The 26,087-nt window shown below is 34.9% G+C and overlaps 1 protein-coding gene across 47 annotated transcripts in view; it reads left to right on the top strand.

Moving 5' to 3' along the window:
• Nucleotides 1-26,087, top strand: part of FIP1L1 (factor interacting with PAPOLA and CPSF1) — a gene marked incomplete at both ends in the record, with an annotated part of 75,490 nt that overhangs the window by 29,233 nt on the left and 20,170 nt on the right. For 28 of the 47 annotated variants that reach the window (XM_080698155.1, XM_080698133.1, XM_080698152.1 and 25 more), the window contains 3 exons: nt 2,579-2,686; nt 12,819-12,912; nt 15,883-16,039. In XM_080698155.1, coding sequence (XP_080554281.1) covers nt 2,579-2,686; nt 12,819-12,912; nt 15,883-16,039 — 359 coding nt within the window. The remainder of the gene's footprint in view (nt 1-2,578; nt 2,687-12,818; nt 12,913-15,882; nt 16,040-26,087) is intronic. The other 19 variants (XM_080698144.1, XM_080698156.1, XM_080698153.1 and 16 more) reach the window with 2 other exon arrangements.

Genomic DNA, 26,087 nt, shown 5'->3' with positions numbered 1-26,087 from the left:
TTTGAAACGGTCTCACTAAGTTGCAGAGGGCCTCATTAAGAAGTAGCTGAGGCTGTCCGCGAACCATGCTCATCTGGTCTCAGCCTCCCAAATGCTGGGATTACAAGTGTGTGCCACCACACCCGACTGTAATGATAGGTTTAATTATTATTAATAGTGTTCTTTGGGTTTTTCTACTGCAAAGTTACTGTTTTCCCCTCTGTATTTAATAGTTTTGTGGGGAAATGGCTTAAATATCTGGTTTATCTTTGACTTCCCATCCATTGATAATTTTACTATAATCAGTTACTACTATAATGGCTACAAAATAATAATGGCTACCAAATTGTGATTATTTAACTCATTTCTCTTTACATTTATTAATTAGTTCACATTCTACTTTGAGGTTTTTCTAACTGCCTCACTTATGGTTGATCACTTAGATCATTAATTCTTATTTTATGAGTGACAATGTATGTGATGCTTATGTGATGTATTTTATGTGTATTGTATGTGGTGTATAAACCATACATATGATTTATATATTGTGAGTCATTTTGATGCTTAAATTGTTAGGTCAGTGGAGCCTCTTCAAACTGGCTACTTTAACTTTTTGATACATCCCCATCATTTTTTTTTTAAATGCTTTATTCTTTTGTCAAGATGTTTCAGGCTTATCTTATACTTTCTCTGCTTCTCAACAAGCAGCCATTTCTTGAAGGCACTCTTGTCTGTTTAGCAGGTAAATTGTAATTAAAAATTAAAATCAGGGTGCTAACTAACTATTCTCAATGTACTCGAATATCATTATTTCATATCTTTTCCTCACCTGGGGCTAGAAAAAAAATTAGCAATTTCATAAAAATTGTCATAAGCATATTTGTCTAAAATTTAAATATTTTTAAAATTCATTTCAACCAGAATTCTTTTTTTTTTTTTTTTTTTTTTTTTTTGGTGGGTCTGGGGATGGAACCCAGGGGCATTTGACCTCCAGGCTACACCCCATGCCCTATTTTTTTATTCTTTATTTTGAAGCAGGGTCTCACTGAGTTGCGGAGGGCCTCACTAAGTAGCTGAGGCTGTCCGTGAACGCAATCCTTGAGTCTCAGCATCCCAAATGCTGGAATTACAAGCGTGTGCCACCATGCCTGGCTTTCTTACTTCCATTCTATTCCATTTTCATCTCACTTTTCAGTAAGAAATTGGCTCTCAACTTTAGTATGCATGCTCATTTTAAGTACACACAAAATAGATTCAGAACTTTTACACTCACCATTACAAAAACAAATCCATGAAATACAGTTCAAATTTTATTTGCAGTATTTTCTTTCTTCTTAATGAAGATGAATAATGAAAATACTGTGTTCAAAAGTTTTTCAGAGTGGATAAGTGTAATTACCTAAATTTATTCATTGTGTCTGCTTGCTTTCACTTTTAGCATTTCTTTTTCTTCAGTACTCATATAATATTAGTTATTACATATATAAAACATTTAAAACAGTTCCAAAAGCAAAGGGTGTATCTCTGTATCCAAGGTATACAAAGACTTGTCACTCTTTTTTCTGCTTCTTTCACTCCTGTCATTAACAAATTTAATTTTATTTAGTTTTTGATTCATTTGTTTGTGTTTCTTTTTACACAAATAAGCAGATATATGAGAATATATATATTCCAGTTTGTTTAAAAGAACAGTTTTAAGTAATTGTTAAGGGTATATTTAGATGAACTTTTTATTGAATGTGTCACTGGAGATAAAATTAACTTTCCTTGGAATTTTACATTGAAAGAGTTGTTACTGCAAAATGGAATTTTAATAAAATATATTTACTATAGCTTTCTAGGAAACATCTGAATGTTGCTGTTAGGTAACTGGTTGCACTAACAATACTTATATGTGTTATTGAAGAATGGTAGGAAAAAATCGATCCTCCTGTATCAGCCTCCCAAGTACTGAGGTCATAGGTGTGCATCACCACACCTGGCCAAGAAATACCAAAAAATTGAATTAGATTTTGTGAAACTGTAGAAACTAATGTTATTAATTCATAGAGGCACAGAAATTTGTTTCTTGATAATTTAACTTGAAACAAGCTGTGATTCTTTTCTTATTTCTGCACTTAATACTACCTGCATTGAATTATATTTCTAACAGTATTCTAGAGTTAGTAAAATATTGATATAACACATCTATAGCTAAATGTCACTAATTGTCTTAGTACCACAGCAGATGTTTCATATGACTTGGAAAGGATAATGCTGTAGGAACATGCTAAATGACTTTAGAAAAAGCATGTCGCTGGGCGTGGTGGCGCACGCTTGTAATCCCAGTACTTGGGAGGCTGATACAGGAGGATCATGCAGTTTCGAAGCCAAACTCAGCTACTTAGTGAGGCTCTCAGCAACTTAGTGGGACCTGTTTCCAAATAAAATATAAAATAGGTCTGGGAATGTAGCCTTTGGGTTCCATCTCTAATACTACAAAAAAAAAAAAAAAAGAGAGAGAGAAAGAAAGAAAAACAAGGCAAAATAGAACAAGGGAAGAAGAGGCGATCTTATATAAGAAAAATGAGAAAAAAACATAGAAAATTTATCTCACCAGAAACAGCACCTCTTCTCAATCTCAGACAAGTACTGCCTCCAGAAAAGCCAATTCAAGTGTTGGGAAATGGCAGGATCGATATGGAAGAGCCGAATCACCTGATCTAAGGTAAGGCTATTTTTAAACATTGGATATTCCCTGATGTTTAGGTCTGTGGTGGTGTTTTGTCTCATTCGTAAGATAACAAATTTTGATTATTTTTATCCCCCCTTTTATAGGCTACAGTTGCAGATATTTTAGTTACTTTATTAAGACCTAGCATGTGTCTTGATTATCATGCTTTTAAAACTTTTATAATATATAATAAATTGCATTGAACAACACTGTAACTATTTATTTTCTCTCCTCTGGCTGCTGGTTGATTATTTTTTCTACCATATCCTATTAAATATCCCCAGAAGGTTTTCGCTACTCTTCTTTGAGCCATATTTAGGATCTGTAAAATCTTTCCAATATGGGTACCCAACTGCACTGTATAAACATGATATTCCATTAAGTGGGTCTACCAGCTGTCCTAGGATAGTCTATTTCTTTTGCTGTCACTATACATAGACTCATTTTACTACATAGAATTTTGGCTTGTGTTCTAAATTTTACATTTACAAAACATGCTACTATAAATGAATTATTTCTCCTAGCTTATACGATGAAAATAATAATTTTATTCCTTAAGTGTGTAATGAGAAGCAATTGTGTGGGGATATGGATATGCAATGCCAACAGTAATCAGTCTGATATTTTTACTTTGATGCCTGACATAAAAATATAGACCAAGATTGTTTCCAAATATACTCTTTGAGGTTTTTTTTTTTTTTTTTTTTTTTTGGTGATACTAGGGGTGGAACCCAGAGGCTTTCTACCTCCGGGCTATACTCCCAGACCTGTTTTATATTTTATTTGGAAACAGGGTCTCACTAAGTTGCTGAGAGCCTCACTAAGTAGCTGAGGCTGGCTTTGAACCTGTGTGATCCTCCTGTCTCAGCCTCCCAAGTGCGGGGATTACAAGCGTGCACCACCATGCCCAGCCTCTTTGAGGTTTTAAATAACTGGTTATATAGGGGATAATTTTGATTTTGTTTTACCTTTGTTACAGAATTTTAGGCTTTCTTCTGTGCAGCTTGATCTTACCGTGTTTTAAATTAAAAACTTTTACATATGTAAATTATAAGATACCTTTGATCATAATCCCCTTAAAAGCAAAGAAAAAAAACACTATAAAAATTTGACTGCCTTAGATTTCTTTTTCTATGGAGTCTTATATTTCTCATGAGTTGCAAGAATTTATAATTTGCTTTGGGAATGGTAACAGACATATGTAATCCCAGTACTTGGGATGCTGAGACAGTTGTGATCATAGGTTCACAGCCAATCTCAACAATTTAGGAACACACTGTTTCAAAATAAAATTAAAAGGCCAAGGGCTGTAGCTTGGAGAGAGAATGCTCCTAGATTCAATCCCCAGCATCAAAAAACAAAAACAAAAAAACAAATTATTTTGCTTCAATAGGATTTTCTAGTAGGAGAGAATTAGTTTAGCGAATCGGTGTGTGTGTGTGTGTGTGTGTGTGTGTGTGTGTGTGTGTGTGTGTGTTCGTTCATTCATTTTAGTTACTGGGGACTGAACCCAGAGGCATTTTACTTCTGAGATAGACTTCCAGCCCTGTTTTACTTTTCATTTTGAAATAGGGTCTAAGTAGCTGAGCATCTTGAAAAGTTGCTGAGACTGGCCTTGAATCTACAATCTTCCTGTCTTAGCCTTTCAAATAATTGGGATTACACATATGCCTCACTACACTTTCAAGAGTTATTTTAAATGAAGAACAGTTAGATCTGACAAATGTGGAATAAAGTGTATGATTATTTTCACATTTCTTTCATGAAACCCAAAGTTTTAATACTTGTACTATGATTTTTTTTTATTACTAATTGGATATTAACCTGGTTAGCGACATCAGTATCCTGTTTACCAGACAGTAAGAACTTTGATTATAGGTCATCATTAATTATGCTACTACCGTAGCACCGTGGCCATCTTTGTATATGAAGAATAATTTTCTTAAAATAGTTTCATGGCCTAAGTATTGGGTATAATTTTGTCAGTAACTGCCTGTATAGATAAAAGAGAATTCCCTAAAGTCTCTATGTATGCTTCTGTTACCATATTTGTAAAATGACGTGCTAGATTCTGTATTCGGGAAAGCTTCTTCTAGCCTGGAATTATTTATTTTCTATTTTGTTACTAATCCCTAGTTTTCAATGGGAAAGGAGACATGAGAAATTAGGCAACTAAATTCAGAGGTAGTGAAGGGAAAGAAGCAAAACCGGAATCCCTTCACTTTGGGCAAGTTAACTTTTATAGGCAAAGCTAGAGAAATACTTGAAATCCTGATTTTTACTTTTTTTTTGTGGCAGGAGGTGGAACTCAGGGGGCATACTATATCAAAGCTTCTTCCCTAGCCATATTTTATTTATTTTTTTTTAAATTTTGAAACAATCTCACTAAGTTGCTAATGGCCTCATAGAGTTGCTGAGGCTGTTATTGAACCTGTGATTCTTCTGTCTTAGCCTGCCAAGTGCTCTTAGAATAGGCATGTGTTGCCATGCCGAGCTAAATGCAATTATTTTTAATGAAAATTATTTCTTTTATACTATTTTAACATCTGGATTTCTTTTTATATCAATCACTTAGTTTTTTTTAATGTTAGGCTTTTGATATAATACTTTAGTTTTTGAAACAGTATGGCTAGCTTTTAGGGAGAACAGTGGTTTTCATATATGAAAAAGATACATCTCGGCTTAATCTATATTAATTTTCCCTACATACTGCCCTCTATCCCTAACAGAAGTACTTTGGAAATACAGAAAACTCTATTCTGATTTAATGGTTAGTCTTGGGAGATATTTGTAATTAAAAATATGAAAGTATTTTAGTATATACTGTGGATTTTGAAAGTTTCAAAAGTAAATACGTTAGGTAAAAGCTATTTTTTCCTCTTTAACACATTATATGTGTATTTTGAGAGTAACACCGTATAAGATAGACAACTAGATTCCAGCTCTTAATGTAACTGTAATGTGAAGTCTGAGACATTGTAATTATATTTGAAGATTTGGACTTCTTACCATCACATCAATCACTGAAATTATGTACCAGTGTTTTTCATATTTTTAACAGTATTATTCATGCTAACTATATAACAATGAAATTTTTTTTATAAATTTAAATTTGTAAGAGTTTGCCCATTAGTAAGAAGAATGAAGCAGTGAATACAGAAAAATGAAGTTGATACATTACCAGTTCATTAGTGGATTGAGTAATAGCTATAACCTAACAGTAACATTTAGTTTGTTTCTTTATTTTTTCATTTACAGTAACAAGTCCTTGTTATTTTAAATAATTATGTTTCAAAATTTAGGTTATGTTAAGCTTGTTTGTGTTCTTTTATCATAATACTTAACTGATTTAGATTCTTCAATGAGGAAGAATAAAAATTTCATTTTTATATTGCATGATTAATATATTTAAATTGGCTTGTGCCACTTACAAGGAACTATTGTTTAAGGAACATTGTATCTAACAGTCACCTTTTCATCTTTTCTTACACGATCAATTTTTTATGTTTATGTGGCATTTGATTAAACAGTGCATGTTGCTATAGTGTGTAGCTTATTAAATTTTATGTGATTGGACATATTAGGTTGTTACTTTTTAAAAATATTTCCCAGAGACCTGTGTTTTATGCTGTCACTGATATATTTAAAAGATGAGCTTAAGCATGAATATGGCAAGTAAAGCTTTATGGCAAATCCTGTACAAAAGTGAGTAAATGTGATCGCATTAACAAACACATTTATGACCTCCAGTTAGTTCATTTTAAGTGTATTTCACCTTTAAGCATTCAAGGTTTTTTGTGTTGTTGTAAGTAGGGCTTAAAACGTGACTTAATATTTCAAAAATTTATGCGCCAGAACATGTGTGGTAAATACTGTTCTAAAAGAAGGGGAAGAATATCTCCAGTTAAGAAGAGCATACTGAGTCTGATACTGCAACTTTACCATTCAAGATAGCTTCTTTGTATATCAATGAAATAAACTGGATTTATACATTATCTGCAGTGGTTATAAGGATTAAATAACTTGTAAGCTTGTGAAAGCACCTATTACAAGACTGCAAAGATAAGGTTAGGTACTCAGTAAGTGTTAATTTTGCTTACCTCTCTTTTTATCACAGGCTTTATCACTTTAAAAAAAAAATGGTGCTAAAGCTGTGTGATACTACACACCTGTAATTCCAGTACTTGGGGGAGGCATAGACAGGAGTGCAAGTTTGAGGCCAGCTGCAGCAATTTATCAAGAATCTCAGCAACTTAGTGAGACCCTGTTTCAATGTAAAAAATAAAATAGAACTCAGGAGAAAAGATGCTCAGAGAAAATAAGTTGCATGTCCTGAAGACAGTTTTAAATTTCATGGTTTTTATCTTGGATGTATGATATGTTTTAAGGGGATTTTGATTAACATATCGTCACCTAAATATTAGTATATATTAAAATTTCTTTATAAATTGTGTATGCAGTATATAGAGTTATGTCAGTTCACAAAAATAAAAGATCAATATAAAATATGTAATAAATTACATTCTTACCTTAATTAACAGACCTTAAATGGGCATTATTTTGTGATTATTAGGTAACAGTTAATTATTTGATTTGATCACCTTCCCAGTTATTCCTAGAAGAGAACAAAATGTCTTAAGTCTGTTCCTTGCATGTGCCCTTAGAATCGTAGTCTTTACTCTGGCTGGATGTTGGACTATGAAGCTTCAAACAAGTATTGATGTTTTGGTCCCAAAATTCTAATGTGTTGTACATACTGGGCATGAGGATGCCTAAAAGCTTCCCCAGGTGATTCTGATTGTCCAGACATGTTTGAGAATCATTGTCTTAGAGACTTAATCTTAATTGGCATAAAGATTAAAACCAAATGCTAGCAGAGTACCTTGTACTTTTTTAAAGTAAAATGTTAGATTTAGCTATACTGAGAACTGACATTTGCATAACATTTTACAGCCTTATAAAGTCCTTTTATTTATGTGGTTATCATTTAATTTATATCCTCTGCCTTTTTGAAAGTGTTCTGGTTGGTAACCACTATTAGTGGTTGGATTATGTTTTCCTTGCTGCAAACAGAATGTTAGGTAATATATTCGCCCCATAGAAATCCTGCAACATAATATTTTCCCCAAGTCCTTCCTGCTCGTGCACAGCAATCCATCTCAAATGTCTTCCTCCCCTTTTGTGTTTCTAATTCCATTTTTTCTTCTCTCAAGGCTTCTTTCTTTTCTACTGTAGCTTAGAAGATATGATATCAATATTCTTTTTCTTTTTGGTGGTACTGGGTTCTTGAAAACCCTTCTGCGTCAGGGCTACACTCCCAGACCTATCTTATACTTTTTATTTGGAAACAGGGTCTCTTAAGCCAGCGCGGCTGGCTTCGAACCTGCGGGATCCTCCTGTCTCCGCCTCCCAAGTGCGGGATTACAAGCGTGCGCCACCATGCCCGGTACTGATATCAATATTCTTGAGAAACTGTTTACAGCCTCCTGTGCAAGTATATGACCTGAGCAAGACATCATGCCAATTGCATCTGTCTTCAACTTGGGAGAGAATGTGAAATGACTACATTTTAGATTTTTTTTTCTAGAGAATAGACCACTTTGAACTGTCTGCTGCTCAATTATTAGAAGCTCTATGAAAACATTCATAGATTTTCACAAGAATATGAGATTGATTCATTCCTTTAGAGTAGTGGTTCTGAATTTTCTTTGAAGGAAAAACTTGTTTGAAAATTGGATACAAATTGTGATCTCTTGTTTGAAACTTACATGTATACACATCCATTTATTTAGGTTTAGGAACCTCCTGATCCTTCTTATATAATGCCATGTGTGCCAGTTAAAGAACTCTTGCTCTCAAGAACATAATTAAATCCTTAGATCAAGCCTCACAATTAAGAGGGATAAATACTCCAACCACATTGTTTTGCTTCTCCTAATTAAATTGCTTTTATTGAATTGTACATTGTTGTTTTGCTACACACAGCATTGAAGAACATTTTGAAAAACAGCTCTGTGAAGTTCACTTTTGTTTTTGTTGTAATATTGGAAACTTTGTCTCTATTTCAGCATTAGATTGGAATCCTTTAGTGGATTATGAAATCAATTTGGTGGTTCTAACCAGCATTCTTGGTTTTATATTGTTTATTTTGTTTTTTTTCCTGTTATACTTAAGTATTAATATAATCATTTGATTTCAGAGTTACGCTTTTTCCTTTATAGTAAGCCTTGTTTCATGAAACTATAGTTTGCTTGTTAGTAATGTGTGTGTTCTGGATGGCTATGCAAAATGTATTTTATATTGAGTTTTGTACTCTATATACTTTCTGTTAAGTAGACTCAAAAGGGATAGTTTCTTCCTTCTGATCTGTAAATAGAATCTTAATAGTTGCTGCCTTGTAGGAATATTGTGAGGAATAAGTATATGTAAAGTACTTGTAGAACAGTGCTTATCTAACACATAGTATACTCTGTAAATTGCATGAGCTCACTAAGTGCGATATGCATGCATGTCACTATCTTGCTGAACTACATTACGATGTGAGACTGATGCAAAATACAAGTATGTATAAAAAATACCAGCCGGGCGTGGTGGCGTAATTCTGTAATCATAGTACTTGGGAGACTGAGATAGGAGGACCCTGGGTTTAAGCCAGCCTCAAAAACTTGGTGAGATGCTCAACAACTTAGCAAGACTGTTTACAAATAAAAATATTAAGAAATATAGGGCTGTGTGTGTGTGTGTTTTAAAAAAAACGATGATTGTTATTCTTACCAGGAAAAGTGAACTTCAGATGAAATGCTTGTTTTTTCTTATGTACTTTAATGACTTCTGTATTAATGATGTTCTTTGACCACTAAAAATAAATAGTTCACAGATAAAATTATGGCAAAAGATTAACAACTAATCTTTCATCTAGCTTTTCTTGGCACTGAGTCATCATTTAAAAAATTTGTGGCACCTCTGCAAGCAGCCTTCATATCATTTCTGGGATATCAGAATCATCAAATGACTTGTTAATTTAATTCCATTCACATTCACCTGTCCCAGGAGGGAAGGTAGAAGCTCTTGTAAAAATTGATGATCTATTTAAATTGTAGATTAACTCATATCCTGCATTTAGTTTCTCTTTCCCAGCATTTTACTAGATGTTTGTGCCTAATACAGAGAAGAGGCTCATGATACTAGCATTAGCTGTCTGCCTTTTTGAACAAATTGATAGGCTCAGTTAAATCTACACTATGTGGAAATATAAGTTACAGTAGATTTTCTCATAGTGAGTTCTACTAAACATTTTTATGCTATGAGACAACCTCTCCATCAAGAACTTCCAAACAAGATTTGCGGGTATAGCTCAGTGGTTACAGTGCTTGCCTAGCATGCTGAAGCCCTTGATTTGACCCCAGGCTCTTGGGGTGTGAGGGGGTGGAGGAGAGAACAACTTCCATGGAGTAATAGGGGTCCAATATTGTTTTCCATGATGTGACATTTAAACATTGGATGTTTAAATTACTCATCTATATTAAATGTGATGTGCTTTTGGTTACTTTGGTATATACGATGTATCTGTCAAAAATATTTCTGAGCAAAATGTTAAACTTCATTTCTGATTTATTTAAGGTAAATCAATTTGATAAATGCCTGGGCCTGGAGGTCTTATTAAAATATAAAACATTGAAATTTCTGAACTTCCTTCTAAGGATGTACACTTACTAGGACTGATTTCTCCGTTGAATGTTTTTAGAAACATAGTATTTGCCACTTTGAATCTTCAGTGATTTTCAAGCTTTTATTTACTTAAAGCCGGGGGAAAAAACACTAGTTAGATTTCTATGACCATAATAAGATAAACTTTTAGGGAATGAATACTCTCATGTGTCTTTGAATTTTTGAAATCTAAAAGTCCTTAGAGATCATTGGCAAAAGACAGCATATAGAAATCTACCCCCTTAACAGAAAAGTTGTCTTTTATGTAGATTTAATTTTTACTACTACTAAAACAATCTAAATTGCAAATCCAAACCTACTTGGGAAAATTTGATGTTGATGAGAGTAAATTAAAAAGTATAAACGGGGAGAAATCCTACAATTAGGAATAGAAAAGAGTAGAAAAGATAAGTACACTGGAAGTTCAGATTTTGAGAATGAAGTCTAGGACAGTAAAGGAAATTCTGGCCTCACTATATACCTGTATCTGGCAGGATGTTGGTATCTGAGAGTTATGTAGATCAGAGGGCTGATGGTGTGTGCTTTGACATGAAGTGGTGGTGAGCATAGTTTTTTTCTTTATTATTTTAAGTTTTAAGGTAGAAATGGGAGGATTATTTGTTTTATCTTAGAGGATTTGGACTTTTCCTGTCTGAATGTTGAGATACTTCCTGTTATATTATTGGAGGTTGTAAGTTAATTAAAATTGTTCTTTATCTTTGAGATCATTAAGGAACCTAGGAAGTAATTGATCCAGGCATAATATTAGAACTTTGAATCACATAGATATTGTTCATAGAAACGATTAAAATTATAGAGAAAGCCGGGTGTGGTGGTACACACTTGTAATCTCAGTACTTGGGAAACTAAGACAGGAGGATCACAGGTTCGCCACCAGCCTCCAGTGTTTAATGAGGCCCTCTGCAACTTAGTGAGATCCTATTTCAAAAAATAAAGAATTTTCAAGCGTACTCTTGTAATCCCAGCATTTGGGAGGCTGAGACAGGAGGATCACGGTTCAAGGACAGCCTCAGCTACTACTTAGTGAGGCCCTTTGCAATTCAATGAGACCCTGCTTCAAAATAAAGAATAAAAAATAGGACTAGGGGTGTAGCTTGGAGGTAGAATGCCCCTGGGTTCCATCCCTGGGGGGGGGGAGACTAGGGGTGTAGCTCAGAGATAGAATACTCCTGAGTTCAATCCCCAATACTGCAAAAAGGGGAGGGAGGGAGGGAGGTGGAAGGGCATTCTTAAATCGGCAGGAGATAGCATTGATTATGTGCTTGACAATTCAAGTGTTGTTACATACTTTTAATAATAGGGTCTTTATTTTTATGAGTTAAAATTACTGTGGAGTGCCTTAAGGTTCATTTGAGACAGACTTTGATCCATTATTTCCAATAAGGTCTTAAATTTCTCAAAGGTAAGGTATTTTGCTGGAAGAAAACATAGCTGAAAGGAAGGGGGGTTTAGAAGCTTGAGGTTGGGTTTGAAAATTTGGAATTTTGTGAGGTTGGGGTTAAACAGGTTTGGCATTCAAAAAAAATCATAACTTGTTAGTCATTCTAGGAACCTAACTTACTATTTCTGGAAGGATCTACAATATTTTATTTGTTTTACTTTGCCTAAAAACTTTAAAGATGGACTTTCTTAGGACTGAAAGATGAACAGAAATTCACCTACTTTGCACCCACTTCTTATTGCTTATCTCTACAAGTAACTTCTGTATCTTGTTACAAAGTCCTTCCTCAGCTACAAAGTGTCTTTTAACATTTAAATTTTTAAAAAATTTAATTTGCTAGGTTTTTCTGTTAAGTTTGCAGCATTTTTATTGTGGTAAATTTTTCATATAATCATTTATTTGATTTTAAAAAGATTGTATAAACTGAAGATAGGGCTGGCTTTTAAGTATTTTGAGTTTTCTTTTTTTGTCTTTTTGCAAATTATCAGAAGTTAAAATAGTTTCTATCTTATGCTTTTCAATGCTTGGAATATATCACAAATGAGAATATTGTCTGTGTGTCTAAAAGAGCATTATTCCTTTTTAAGACTTTTTAGGTGAACTTTTAAAAGCTTATGTGATAGAATCTTATTTGTCACAATGTAGTGACGCAAATTTTGTCTAGAATTTGCTATCCGATTCAGTGCTATGAAAGTTAAGAAAAGAAATAGTGAACTTAGAAGAAGTTACACAAATACTTAAAAAATAACATCGTCATTGCTGGTTGTGTCAGCTGTAGTTTGTGAATGAAACATTTTTTTATCACAGTGCAAACTAGTCAGATTTTATCAGTAAAATTCTTTGTATTTGTTTCTGTTTTAAAATACATCACAAAACATTTTAATTTTTCTCACTTAATGCCTATTATTTTTGGGCATCTAATTATGTGAAACTGAATGGATCCAATTTCTGTTATAGGAGATTACCTGGAGCAATTGATGTTATCGGTCAGACTATAACTATTAGCCGAGTAGAAGGAAGGCGGCGAGCAAATGAAAACAGCAACATACAGGTTTAGTATTTAAAAATCCATTGTATTTTTAAATAAGGGATCATGTCTTTGTAATTTAATTTGTGTCAGTTTGATGCTTTCAGTTCTATAAGGAGAATTAAAATGTGGAATAAGCCACCCTTTTTATTATAAAAGCTTTTCCATTTAGAACTTGTAATCTTTGGATATTCCTTAGTAAGGTTTTTATTTTTCCCTCTTGATGCATATTAATATTTGCACTTTTATGTTTGTATTACCTAGTAACTGAATGGAAGCCCTTTTTTTGTGTGGTACTGGGGTTGGAACCCAGAGGCTTTCTACCTCCGGGCTCTATTCCCAGACCTGTTTTATATTTTATTTGGAAACAGGGTCTCACTTAGTTCCTGAGAACCTCACTAAGTAGCTGAGGCTGGCTTCACTGGGATTATAAGCGTGCACCACCACGCCTGGCTCTCTTTAGTATCTTTAAGCCTTATTATTATTATTATTATTATCCTTATTATTATTAATTTTTGTGTGTGTGGTACTGGGGATTGAACCCAGGGACATTCTACCTCTGAGCCACACCCCCAGCCATATTTTTTATTCTTTTTTGGCAGTACCAGGGATGGAACCCAGGGACATTATACCTCCGAGCTGTACCCCCCAGCCCTGTTTTTTTAGTCTTTTTTTTTAAAATTTATTTATTTTTTGGTGGTACTGGGGATGGAACCCTTCTACCCCTAGGCTATACTCCCAGACTTATTTTATATTTTTATTTGGAAACACTCTTAAGTTAGGGAGGCTGGCTTTGAACCTGCCTGATCCACCCCTCTCTGCCTCCCAAGCACAGGGATTGCAAGCCTGTGCCAACCACACCGGGCTAGTCTTTTTATTTTTGAAACAGGGTCTCACTGAGTTGTGAAGGGCCTCGACAAATAGCTGACACTGTCCCTGAACCTCAATCCTCTAGTCTCTCGAATGCTGGTATTACAAGCTTGCATCACCACGCCCAGCTTCTATTATTTATTTTGAAACAGGGTCTCACTGAGTTGCCAAGGTCCTCACTAAATAGCTGAGGCTGGCTGCGAACTTGAATCGTCCTGTCTCAGTCTCCCAAATGCTGGCCATGCCTGGCTCAAGCCTAATTATTTCTAAAATGGTAGTCTCTTTTTCTTTCTACCATTAATATGCCAAGATTTTTAAAAATAATTCTGTTCCATATTCAAAGAAATTGGTTATAAGCCTTACAGAAATTACTGTATTTAAATACAGAAAGAGTTAATGAAAGAGAGATTATATTTAAATGATGTGCTGTATGGAGCAAAGATTCAAGAAGTATAAATTAGCCAGGTGTGGTGGTATACTTGTAATCCCAGCATTGGGAGTGGAGCCTGGAGCATGATGGTTCGCTGACAGCCTCAGCTATTTAGCAAGGCACTTTGCAACTCAGTGAGACACTGTTTCAAAAATAAAAGGACTACAAAATAAGGCTGCAGGTATAGCTCAGAAGTAAAATGCTGCTGTGTTCCATCCCCAGTACCGCAAAAAATAAAAGTATAATTAAATATACATTTCCTTACATATTTTTCTATTTCCCAGGTCCCTTTGTACTCTCAGTCAGCTTGTCTAAAATCTAAATGTCTAGGTGTGTTTTCTGTTGGTTTTTTAATAGGTTTGGGCTGTTACTGATGGTTCCTGTCTCTTACCTATTCACACATATTAGTATTTTGCAAACACTACTTTATTTTTCAAGAATGAACTTTGGATCTTAAAGTTACAGGGCTCACATGAAAAAGTTACATGTTTTTCTCCCTGTTACTCCAGACTTGTTGATGCATTCATTATTGTTTTTCTTTGCAACCTGGTGATAACAGGCCCTGATACAGTAAATGTCTGACTTGCTACCATGTTAATTTCTGTGATTAATGATTACATTGCCTTAATGTGAATACTTTATTAATTTTACTAATGTAAATACTTTACCTTTGGTTAGGCAGTGAGTAAAATGCTTGCTACATTGTATACTTAGAGCATTTTTTGTTTGTAACGTTTTTATTACTTAATTATATCTTATTAAAAGTTTTCATTGTCATCAGTTATTTTTTCTAGGCTTGAATGTGTTTTATTTTTTTCTTTAGTTATTTTTTTGTGGTGCTGGGGGTGGAACCGAGGGGCTTTTCTACCTCTGGGCTACACTCCAAGACCTATTTTATACTTTATTTGGAAACAGGTCTCACTAAGTTGCTGAGAGCCTCACTAAGTAGCTGAGGATAGTTTTGAACCTATGCGATTCTACTGTCTCAGCCTCCCAAGCACTGGGATTACAAGCGTGCACCACTATGCCTAGCTCTTTGAATGTGTTTTAAAAAGTATGAAGCAGGAGTGGTGGCGCACGCTTATAATCCCAGCATTTGGGAGGCTGAGACAAGAGGATTGCGTTTTGCAGCCAGCCTTAGCTACGTAGCCCTTTGCAACTCAGTGAGACCCAGTTTCAAAATAAAGAATCAAAAATAGGGCTGGGGTATAGCTTGGAGGTAGAATGCCCCTGGGTTCCATCCCCAGTACTGCGCGCGCGCGCGCGCGCACACACGCACACACACACACACACACACACGTATGTGTGCACCAGGCATGTCGGCACATGCCTGTAATTCCGATATATGGGAGGCTAAGACAGGAGGATCACAGGTTCACATCCAGCCTCAGCAACTTAGTGAGAAGATCTTATAATAAAATAGGGCTGGAGTGTAGCTCAGGTAGAATGCACCTGGGTTCAACTCCTAGAACCAATTGAAAAAAAATAAGAAAATAAAATACATGTGAGTGTATACTTACATATATTATTTTTATGCAAACATAACAGAGAGACCATGTAAATATTACCCTAAAAATATGTGTATGTGAATTAAATTATTTTTATTTTATTATTTAGATTAAATTACCTTGCTGAGATTGATCTTAGATAAGAGCATTTATTTGTCTTTCTAATTAGTTATGTTCTAATTTTAGGTTCTTTCTGAGCGATCTGCTACTGAAGTGGACAACAATTTTAGCAAACCACCTCCATTTTTCCCTCCAGGAGCTCCTCCCACTCACCTTCCACCTCCTCCGTTCCTTCCACCTCCTCCAACTGTCAGCACTGCTCCACCTCTAATTCCACCACCAGGTAAATAGTAAAAAAAGCATTTGATTTTTGAAAGAAAAATAACCCGTGAGTCTTGCTACTATTTTGGGTTTAAATGAAAAACATATTTGAAAGTAATATCTTGATTGTTTGCACTGCTTGCACTGCATAAAAATAATAAAGATATTAATTTTTTAGATTCTCACTAAAAGATATATACATATATATGCATATGTTTGCAATTTTAGTATAGCATATGATATTATAAATTAGAAAAGAATGTAAAAATACTAAACTTGACTCTAAAATATGATTGTGATCACTAAAGTTGCAAATAATGTATGTATATATCCATACTCAATTGTGAACCATATGTTAACTTGTTTTGAACAGAGTTTCAAAGATACTTTTATAATTTGAGTAGGCTCAAAAATTATATCCTACAAAGAGACTAAAATTAAAATTTCAATCTTGTGGTCTTTGTTTTGAACTGATTTACTTTTAGGAGGCTGAGTGCCAGGTACCTGGTATTTACAGAAAAGTACTTTAAATATTTTTTTATCATATTTTAACACTACTTTTTTTTGATTGAAAGTAAATGTTACACATTTAATCTGTATTTGGTGCCCTCTCCGCCCCCCTCATTTCCCTTTCCCCCTCCCGACACTTAATACCCAGGCTAACCTTGCTATATTCGTACTTTTACACCTATTTGGAAATAGCCACTCATCAATCAAGTTCAGCCTCCTTCCTCTCTTAGTTTTCCATTCAAACTTTGCTGAGATTTCCCCTCCATTATCTGGAGTCCCTCTGGTATCCCCAATGCTCACTCGTTTGGGCATATTAGAGGAAACATATGAAGTAAATAGCTTTTAACAATTATGAGGCGATAGGGACTACTCTCATCCCAGACTTACTGTCAGATTTTTGGCAGAGGAAAGATGTATTGTCTTCTTTCCCTACTGTTACACATCTACAAACATGGTACATGAAATCAAGTTAGTAACAGAGAGGATGAAGTACTGCCAGCCATAATAGATGGAAATTAGAGATTTTGTTTTAGAGTGGGACAAAGATGAAAGAGACCTCTGGAAATGCAGAAGTATTCAGTGTGGTTCCTTGTAGTCATACTAACCCTAGCTTGATAGAAAATACTGGTTAATCATGGTCTTCTGCCTTTTTCTTTTGAAGTTTAATAAGCCAGAAAATAATTCCATTGTATTGGGGTTTTTTTTAGAAGTACAGTAGTGTGATTTCATGCCTTTTCTGAGTGATAACAGAAATAATGGTAATACTTAAATACTCATGTTTGAAGGCACTGTTTTCTGCACATCACATGTATTAACTCATTTGATTGTAGAATGATATTTGATAATATCATTCTGATTTTACAGATGAGCAAATTGAGGCATATTTAAGTAATTTAATGGCTAGAAAATAGCAGAACCAGAATTCTAATCCAGTCGAGTTTTCTAGAAAGCTAATTTTTCTTATTAATTATGTTGAAATGGAATGATCAATATCTGTCAAGAAAATTGAATTGTCGGGAGTATGTGCATTCACCGTATTTACAGGTTTTAGAAGCTTCCTCCTGTCCCCAGAGTATTTCCCTAATGAAGTAAATGCCAATATATTTCTGAGTAAGGAATTTGATTTATTAACTGAATTGTCTTTAGAAAATCATTCCTAACTGAATAAGCTAGTTATAAATACTTATTAGAAATAATTAAAATTGGAAGGATTGATGTTACAGGCTAAGTGATTTTGTGAATGTTGTTTATTGTGGTAAAAATATACACATTATTTTAACCATTTGTAAATGTACTGTTTGTTGTGTAACCATCACCAAGATCTATACTTAAAACCTTTTTATTATCCACAGCAAAAAACTACCTTTTAAGAATCACTTCTCCTTGGCTCAGCCCATTAACCTCTATTGTAGTTCCTCTGTCTCTATGAATTTGATTATTCTGAGTACCTTATATAATGGAATCATAAAATATGTGTTCATCTTTGCCTTGTTTTTGTTTCTAAAATAAGAAAATTTTAATAACTTTGAAATATAGTTTTGATAAGTATGTAATATAGGCGTTTACATTTTAGTTTATTTTAGTATCATATTTTATCTTAATGGAGTTTATCGAGAAATAGATTGCAAGTTCAATTTGACTAATTTTTTTGTTGCATTAACTAATATTAAGACATATACTATATATGATCCTGTAGGTCTTGGAAACAATTAAAATCAGGCCTAGGAGTAGAATTTTTGTAAGTCAAACGTGATTCTTGTTTTACTGAGTGGTAACCTAATTCTGGACCAAAAACAAGGCATCCCTGCTTTTTAAAGCTGAATGTAGGATTTACCTGTTTATGTAGGTATTAAATGTAAAATATTTTGCATTTTAGAAGGAAGTTAATTTCTTAAAGAGTTGACATGTAGATTAATGTATTAGCTAGTCATTTCATATTAATTGATCTTAGAAATCTTGTTCATTCCTTAATATCTTGATTTTGGGTTTAACGATGGCTACATGGGAATGGAGAAAGGAGAGCAGCTTATATTTGGGGTCTTTCTGCATTACTTAAATCGTCTGCATTCTCATTAGATTATTTTATTGTTACCAGTCTGGTTTTTTGGCATTAGCATTTCTCAGACCTTTTGGGGTGGGGTGGGGTGCGTGTGTGTGTGTGTGTGTGTGTGTGTGTGTGTGTGTGTATTTTATACTAGGGATTGAACCCAGAATGCATTCTACTACCTCCGTGCTATACTCCAATATCCAACATAATTTTTTTCTTTTAATTTTTGAAACATGGTGTAAGATGCAGAGGGCCTTTCTAAATTGCTGAGGCTGGCCAAAAACCTGCAATCCTTCTGTCTCGGCCTCCCAGGTTTGCGCCAGGCATAGGCCTGGCTGGTCACATACTTTCTTAAGTTTAAAAATTACTGTAAAGCTGGGTGTGGTGGTGCACACTTGTAATCCCTGCACTTGGGAGGCTGAGACGGGAGGACCCTGTTTCCGAATAAAAATATAAAATAGGTCTGGGAGTGTATCCAGGAGGTAGAAGACCCCTGGGTTCCAGCCCCAGTACCACCAAAAAAAAAAAAAAAAAAAAAAAAAAAAAAAAGATTACTGTAGACCCCAGAGAGCTTTTTTTATACATGTCGTGTGTGTGTGTGTGTGTGTGTGTGTGTGTGTGTGTGTGTGTGTGTGTGTGAGAGGGAGAGAGAGAGAGAGAGAGAGAGAGAGATAGTCAGTTAGTTAGTTAGTTAGTTAGTTACTGGGGATGTAACCCAGGGATTTTCTCCTTCTGAGCTACACCCCCAGACCTATATTTTATTTCAGAACTGGGTCTCACTAAGTTTCTGAGGCTGTCCACAAACACAAGGTTCTCCTGTCTCAGCCTCCCAAATACTGGGATTACAAGCATGCACTAACACACCGGCTACATATGTCCTTTCTATGTTTTTTAATTAGAATTTATAAAAGGTTATTAATATAGAAATGTCTATAAGGTCATTATATTAAGTAACATAAAATATTTTATGAAACACTTTTTCTCTAAAGCAAAAAACCTAAAGTGAGAAGTATCAACTTTACACTTTTGTAATTTTCTTTGCTATATGGTTTAATGGTGAAAAACTGGACTCCTTTTTATTTCTATATTAAATCAGCAGTGATGTCTCAAGTTCTTGGGAAACCCTCATCTATACACGTGTAAGAGAATACCTGAAGCAGGCCACATCTTAGTATTTTTATGAAAGTAGTTTTGACCTTTGAAGCATTTGAGGACGGCCCCCCGCCCCCCAAACTCTGGATAAAACTTTGGAACTACTTATCTAGCAAGAAGTTGTTCTGTATTAGATGAATATTGTCAGCACCCTTGAGTTTTATCCTTTAATTAAGAAACTGCTTTCTGAATAGAATATTCATTAAGGTATAATGCTATAGATTTTTGGTTCTACCTGATACATTACTTGATATTAATTGGCACTATTTATCAGAAATAGTTTCCAGAAATAGCTTTGAAAAAGAATGCCATGAGATCCTTGAGAACTGTGGTTACTTTCCTTCTGTTGTGTTTTCTACACTGAAAACAAAGGAACAAACAAAAGCCCAACCTGTCATTATTTTTAATAAACACAAAAGTGGGGATAATGCTAGTAATTATCAGAAGATAATAAGTATCTTCTGGTACTGTTAAAATTAATTGTAGTATCTTCTGGTAGTGTTAAAATTAATTGAACTAAATTTCATGGGAATTAAAAGCTTGTGTTAGAGCTGGGTGTGGTGGCTTATGCTTGTAATCCCAGTACTTGGGAGGCTGAGGCAGGAGGATTGCAGGTTTGTGGACAGCTTTAGCTACTTAGTGAAGGTCCTCAGCAACTTTGTGAGACTCTGTTTCAAAATAAAGAATAAAAAATAGGGCTGGGTGTAGCTCAGTGGTAGAATGGCCCTGGGTTGAACCTTGACACCACCAAAAAGAAAACAGCTTGTGTTAGGATGTTGGTTTTTAAGTGCCTTTTTCAAGTCCCATGGATACTTCCTTAAAATAGTTGTATTTTTAGTACACTACTGATGCTGCAATTTGTAGAATATAATTAAGGTTTAATATCTGCCTTTTGTGCTGTTTCAATCACTTTGTCATTTTATGTGAGGTGGTAAAAATCAATTATACTACAAGTGCTATACAGAAATATTGACATTCCTATCAAATATGTTTTAATGTGTTTGTGAATTTTTATTTTCTATAGGCTTTAGATTTTATGAATTAGGATTGAATGGTCCTTAAAAGATAAAGCAGTTTATACATTTATAGTCATAAAATTATATTTTTTTCCAGTATGCTGTATGCTAGTAACATTTTTTAGTTTAAGTTTTTTTTTTGTTTTGTTTTCTTTTGTTTTGGTGGTACTGGGGCTCCTGGAAACCCTTCTACCCTCCGGGCTACATTCCCAGACCTAGTTTTATATTTTTATTTGGAAACAGGGTCTCCGAACCTGCACGATACTCCTGTCTCCACCTCCCAAGCGCGGGGATTACAAGCATGCGCCACCACGCCCAGCTAGTTTAAGTTTTATAACATCTTAAATTAAAATTTTCTTTAAAATTGCCTAAATTTTTTTTGCATTTTATAATTGTTTTAACAAATGGTTCATACAATCTATATTCAGTGTGTGTGTAAGGATAAATGGTAGATTATGAATGTGTTTGTGTTATGTGTAAAAATAATGAAACAAAGAAATGCATTGCTAAGCTGAGCATGGTGGCATACGCCTGTAATCCCTGTGCTTGGCAAGCTGAGACAGGAAGATTGCACAGGTTCAAAGCCAGCCTCAGCTACTTAGCGAGGCTCTCAGCAACTTAGTGAGACCCTGTTTCCAAATAAAACATAAAATAGGTCTGGGAGTATAGCCTGGAGGTATAAAGCCTGTGGTTCCACCCCCAGTACCACCAAAAAAAAAAAAAAAAAGAAAAGAAAAGAAAAAAAAGAAATGCATTTCTAAAAGAATCTTTAATTTTAAAACCTTTTCCTCATCAGACTTTTCTATTTTACAACATAGTAGTGCTGATGGGATTTGGAATATACTAGTGAGAAATGGGAATTAGAATTCACACAATTCTGCCATTTTTTTCTTTCCTATGAACCTACTAGAGAAAAGATAGTTGTAACATATATTGGTCTTCTATTGCTTTGTCACACATTACCACGGAGTTTAGTAGCTTAAAACAGCATAGAGTTATTGTTGAACAGTTTTTTTTAGGTCAGGAATCTAGGAGTAGCTTAACTGGTTTCTCTGCTTCAATATCTCAGGCTTCACAGTTTATCTCTAAAGATAATCCTTGTACTTGGCAGGCTGAGCCAGGAGAATCGCAGATTTGTGTCTAGGTTCAGCAAGTTAGCTAGGTTCTCGGCAACTAATTGGTACCCCATTTCAAAATAAAATAGGGCTGGTGTTGTAGCTCAGAGGTACAATGCTCCTGCATTCAATCTCTAGCACTAAAAAAAAATAAAATAAAATAAAAAAGATTTGACTCCAAGCTCACATACCTCTTCATTAAAAGGATTCAGTTTTTTCTAGGCTGTAGGACTGAGCCGGCTTCAGTTCAGTTCCTCATTGGCTGTGGGCCTCCTCAGCATGGCAGCTTACTACATCAAAGCATGCCAGCTGAGGTGGCAGTAGAAAGAAATCACTGTCTCCTGTAACCCAGTGTGGAAGTGATACCCTATCAATTTTTTCTGTATTTGTGTGTAAGGAATAAGTCATAATTTCAAGCTCATACTCAGAGGGGAACATAAGCACCAGAGGTTTATAAAGGATACATACCAGAAGGCAGAGATCATTGAGAGCTGTGTTGTTAGAAGCTATCACTTAACTTTTTTTTTTTTTACATAAAATTGATAATGGAATACATTGAGAATTTAGTTATAGGTAACCTTTGTTGTTGTTGTTGTTGTTGTTGTTGTTGTTGTTGTACATTGTGACTGCAGGGCTCACTGTTAATTTTGAGGGGCTTTTTTCTTTCTTTTTTTGTGGTACTGGGAAAGGAACACGGGGCATTCTACCTCTGAGCTACAACCCCAGTTTTATTTTTTCTTAGTCTGTTTTTTAATTTAATATAATTTAATTTTGTGAGTGTGTGTGGTACTGGGGGTAGAACTTGGTCTTTTCTACCTCTGGGCTATACTCCCAGACCTATTTTGTAATTTATTTGGAAACCAGCATCTCACTAAGTTGCTGAGAGCCTCATTAAGTAGCTGAGGCTGGCTTTGAGCCTGTGCCATCCTCCTGTCTCAGCCTCCCAAGCGCTGGGATTACAAGTGTGCACCACCATGCCCAGCCTTTGAGGGGATTTTTAACGTAGGTAAATTCTTTTAATATTTTGTTTAACAGAAATACTGCCTTCATTTTTTTGCTTCAATTACCCAAGTAGGATTTCAGGTTACCACACCCCTAGCCATTCTCCTTTCACATTTAAGTGTATACTTTACATACTACAAAAACAATCTTCCTCTCTTTCTCTCTCCCTCTCTCATATTTTGAGACTTCGAGATAGCATCGGCTGTGATACTGTATTACTCTTTAAGTATTACATATAGAGACTTTTTGTTTAATAACAACTTGTAATGAATTTATTTCACCTGTATTGAATATTGAATTTTTCAGCAGTGAATTTAGGAGAATTTAGATTCAAATCCAGTGATTCCCAAGCCAGCAACTTGATCATTTCCTAGGAAATTCTTGGGAATGCAAATTTTCTTTTCTTACCATATACCTACTGAATCAGAAATTCTAGGGGAAGAGTCCCAGCAATCTTTGCTTTCACATACTATCCAAGCTTAAATTTAAACATAACCGCCAGGCGTGGTGGTGCACGCTTGTAATCCCCGAGCTTGGGAGGCGGAGACAGGAGGATCGCACAGGTTCGAAGCCAGACGCGCTGGCTTAAGAGACCATGTTTCCAAAAATAAAAAAGTATAAAATAGGTCTGGGAGTGTAGCCCGGAAGTAGAAGGGCTTCCAGGAATCTCCAATACCACCACCAAAAAAAAAAAAAAAAAATTAAAACATAACTAATCTATTCAGTTTATTAGGGCTTGAATATTACTTTTCCAAAAGCTTTTGGTCAGAACACGAAGTCTTTTGTTTACTGCTGTTAGCAAGGCTTTCCAGGGAAGTATTCTTTCCTACTCTTTTGCAGATAAAGGAAATAGAAAAGAAACACATGCTTGCTTTTTTCAAGTCCACTGGCTAGGATAGACAGCTCACATGTTAACCGTGAAGGTGAGGGTGGTGAGGGCGAGAGGGCAGGGTTTTTTTAGATGAACTTTCTCCCCTTACATTATTTTTGTTTTTGTTAACATTATATTACATATTAAACCTTCTTAGTTGTAGTTTTAAAATGCACTTGAAACCAAACTTGGTGACGCACACCTGTAATTCTCTATCTTGAGAGGCGGAGACAGGAGGATCACAAGTTTGTGACCAGCCTCAGTAACCTGAAGCACTCCACAACTTGTGAGACACTGTTTCCAAATAAAAAAATCAACCTGAGCTCAGAGGGATAAAGCTCAGAGGTAGAATGCTTCTGGGTTCAACCACCAGTACCACACAAACACAACCTGCACTTGATAGTTGACAAGGACTTAGTTGTAGAATGTTTTGTCAACTTTATAGTCTTATTTCAGTGAACATTTGCCAGTAAAGCTTCACACTGAAAATCTTAGATGAAATAGAAGTCTTAGAAGAGCCCTTTTTAATTCCCTTGCCAACTTTCTAATATAGGTATCATTTGGAAACATCTGTATAGAGCATAGTTTGTCTTTGTATTCTTAGTTCCAGTTTATTTTAATCTGTCATATGATACTACTATATTAAGATTAAAATTAAAGCAGACTGCCGGGCGTGGTGGCGCACGCTTGTAATCCCCGCACTTGGGAGGCGGAGACAGTAGGATTGCGCAGGTTCGAAGCCAGGCTCACTGGCTTAAGTGACCCTGTTTCCAAATAAAAATAGGTCTGGGGGTGTAGCCTGTAGGTAGAATGGTTTCCAGGAACCCCAGTACCACCAAAAAAAAAAAAAAAAAAAAAATTAAAGCAGACTAATTTTAAATACTTTTATTGCACACCTTAATTTAGTTATGTTTTTTATCTTTTGTTTATGTACTTTTACAACTTACATGTTTTGAAAACTAAACTGAAGTGGCTAACTAGTATTTTCATAGTTTTTTGCATGCATTCACATTTTAGTAATCTGTAGAACACATTAATTGAAGTGGAAAACAATGCTCACATACTCATTTAGGTAAACTTAATAGGTTTTCAGTTTCACTGAGTGGGCAGCTGATTTTGGTATAGTCTAGTTGTATACCAAAGAAAATAACCATGTATTTAAATCGGTAAACTAGATTTAATGGTGAAGTTCTGTAATGTTCTAAAAAAATCTATATTGTTTTAAAGGATAGAATTAGATAATATATATTGAGAACATTTAATGATTTGACTTCTTTAGTTTTCCCATTTAGTTTGGAATATGGGACTTTATAAGCTTGTATTGTCTTCTGGATTCTTTTAGTTCAGTGACTTGGGGGCAGCAAGGTAATCTCTAGATGGATGAGAATTGTCATTACCTGTGGGTTAGTTTGGTAGATTTGTGGTAGCGTAATGACTTTTGAAACAGTCTTGTTGGTTTTGTAAGCCTAGCATATCCTTTTCTTGGGTGACTAAATCAGGTGCTTTAGTCTGTATTCTAAGACCATTTGCTGTCTCAAGATCTTTTTAATAAAAACCTCTGATTTTGGCAAAATGTATATTAACAACATTTTAAAGTAAACTTAGATTTCCATTGTCAAGAAAACATTTGAAAGTGATTCTGTTCATTTTTTGCATACATTTAATGAATTGATTTTTACCCTTTCTTTTGGAGTAATTTTGATACAGTTTTTAAAACAATTTAGTAAACCACTCTGTTGAACTTATTTGTGGTATAAAACTTTTCATGGAAAAATGGTTTTAAATTTTTTCCTATGTTGATACTTAAGAAACTGATATTTTCCTCAATTGAAAGTAGTTACAGTTTGAGTGTTACATAAATTGTCTTTTCCTATATCTCTTAAACTTAAAATGTGGAGCTGCGCATGGTGGCACACACCTGTAATTCTAGTACTTGGGAGGCTGAGACAGGAGGATGACAGGTTCAAGGCCAGCCTCAGCATTTTTGGGAGGCCTTAGGCAACTAGTCAGACAATGTTTCAAACTAAAAAATAGGACTAGGGATGTAGTTCAGTGGTAGAACACCCTGGGTTCAATCCTTGGTACCACCAAAAAATAAATGTAAAATTTAATTTTAGCACTTAGTAAATACATTTTACATTAGGATTTAACTGGGTGTTTTGGCACACATATGTAATCCCAGTACTTGGGAGGCTGAGACAGGAAGACCACAGGTTTGAGGTTGGCCTCAGCAACTTTGGAAAACCCTGTCTCAAAATAAAAAAAATAAAAAGAACTGCCAGGCATTGTGGTACACATCTGTTATCCCAGTACTTGGGAGGCTGAGACAAGAGGATTGTTGGTTCAAAGATAGCCTT

The sequence above is a fragment of the Muscardinus avellanarius genome (assembly GCF_963383645.1).
Source record: "Muscardinus avellanarius genome assembly, chromosome: 6".
NCBI lineage: Eukaryota > Metazoa > Chordata > Mammalia > Rodentia > Gliridae > Muscardinus > Muscardinus avellanarius.
The sequence above is the reverse complement of the archived record's forward strand: the minus strand, read 5'-3'. Positions and strand labels throughout refer to the sequence as shown.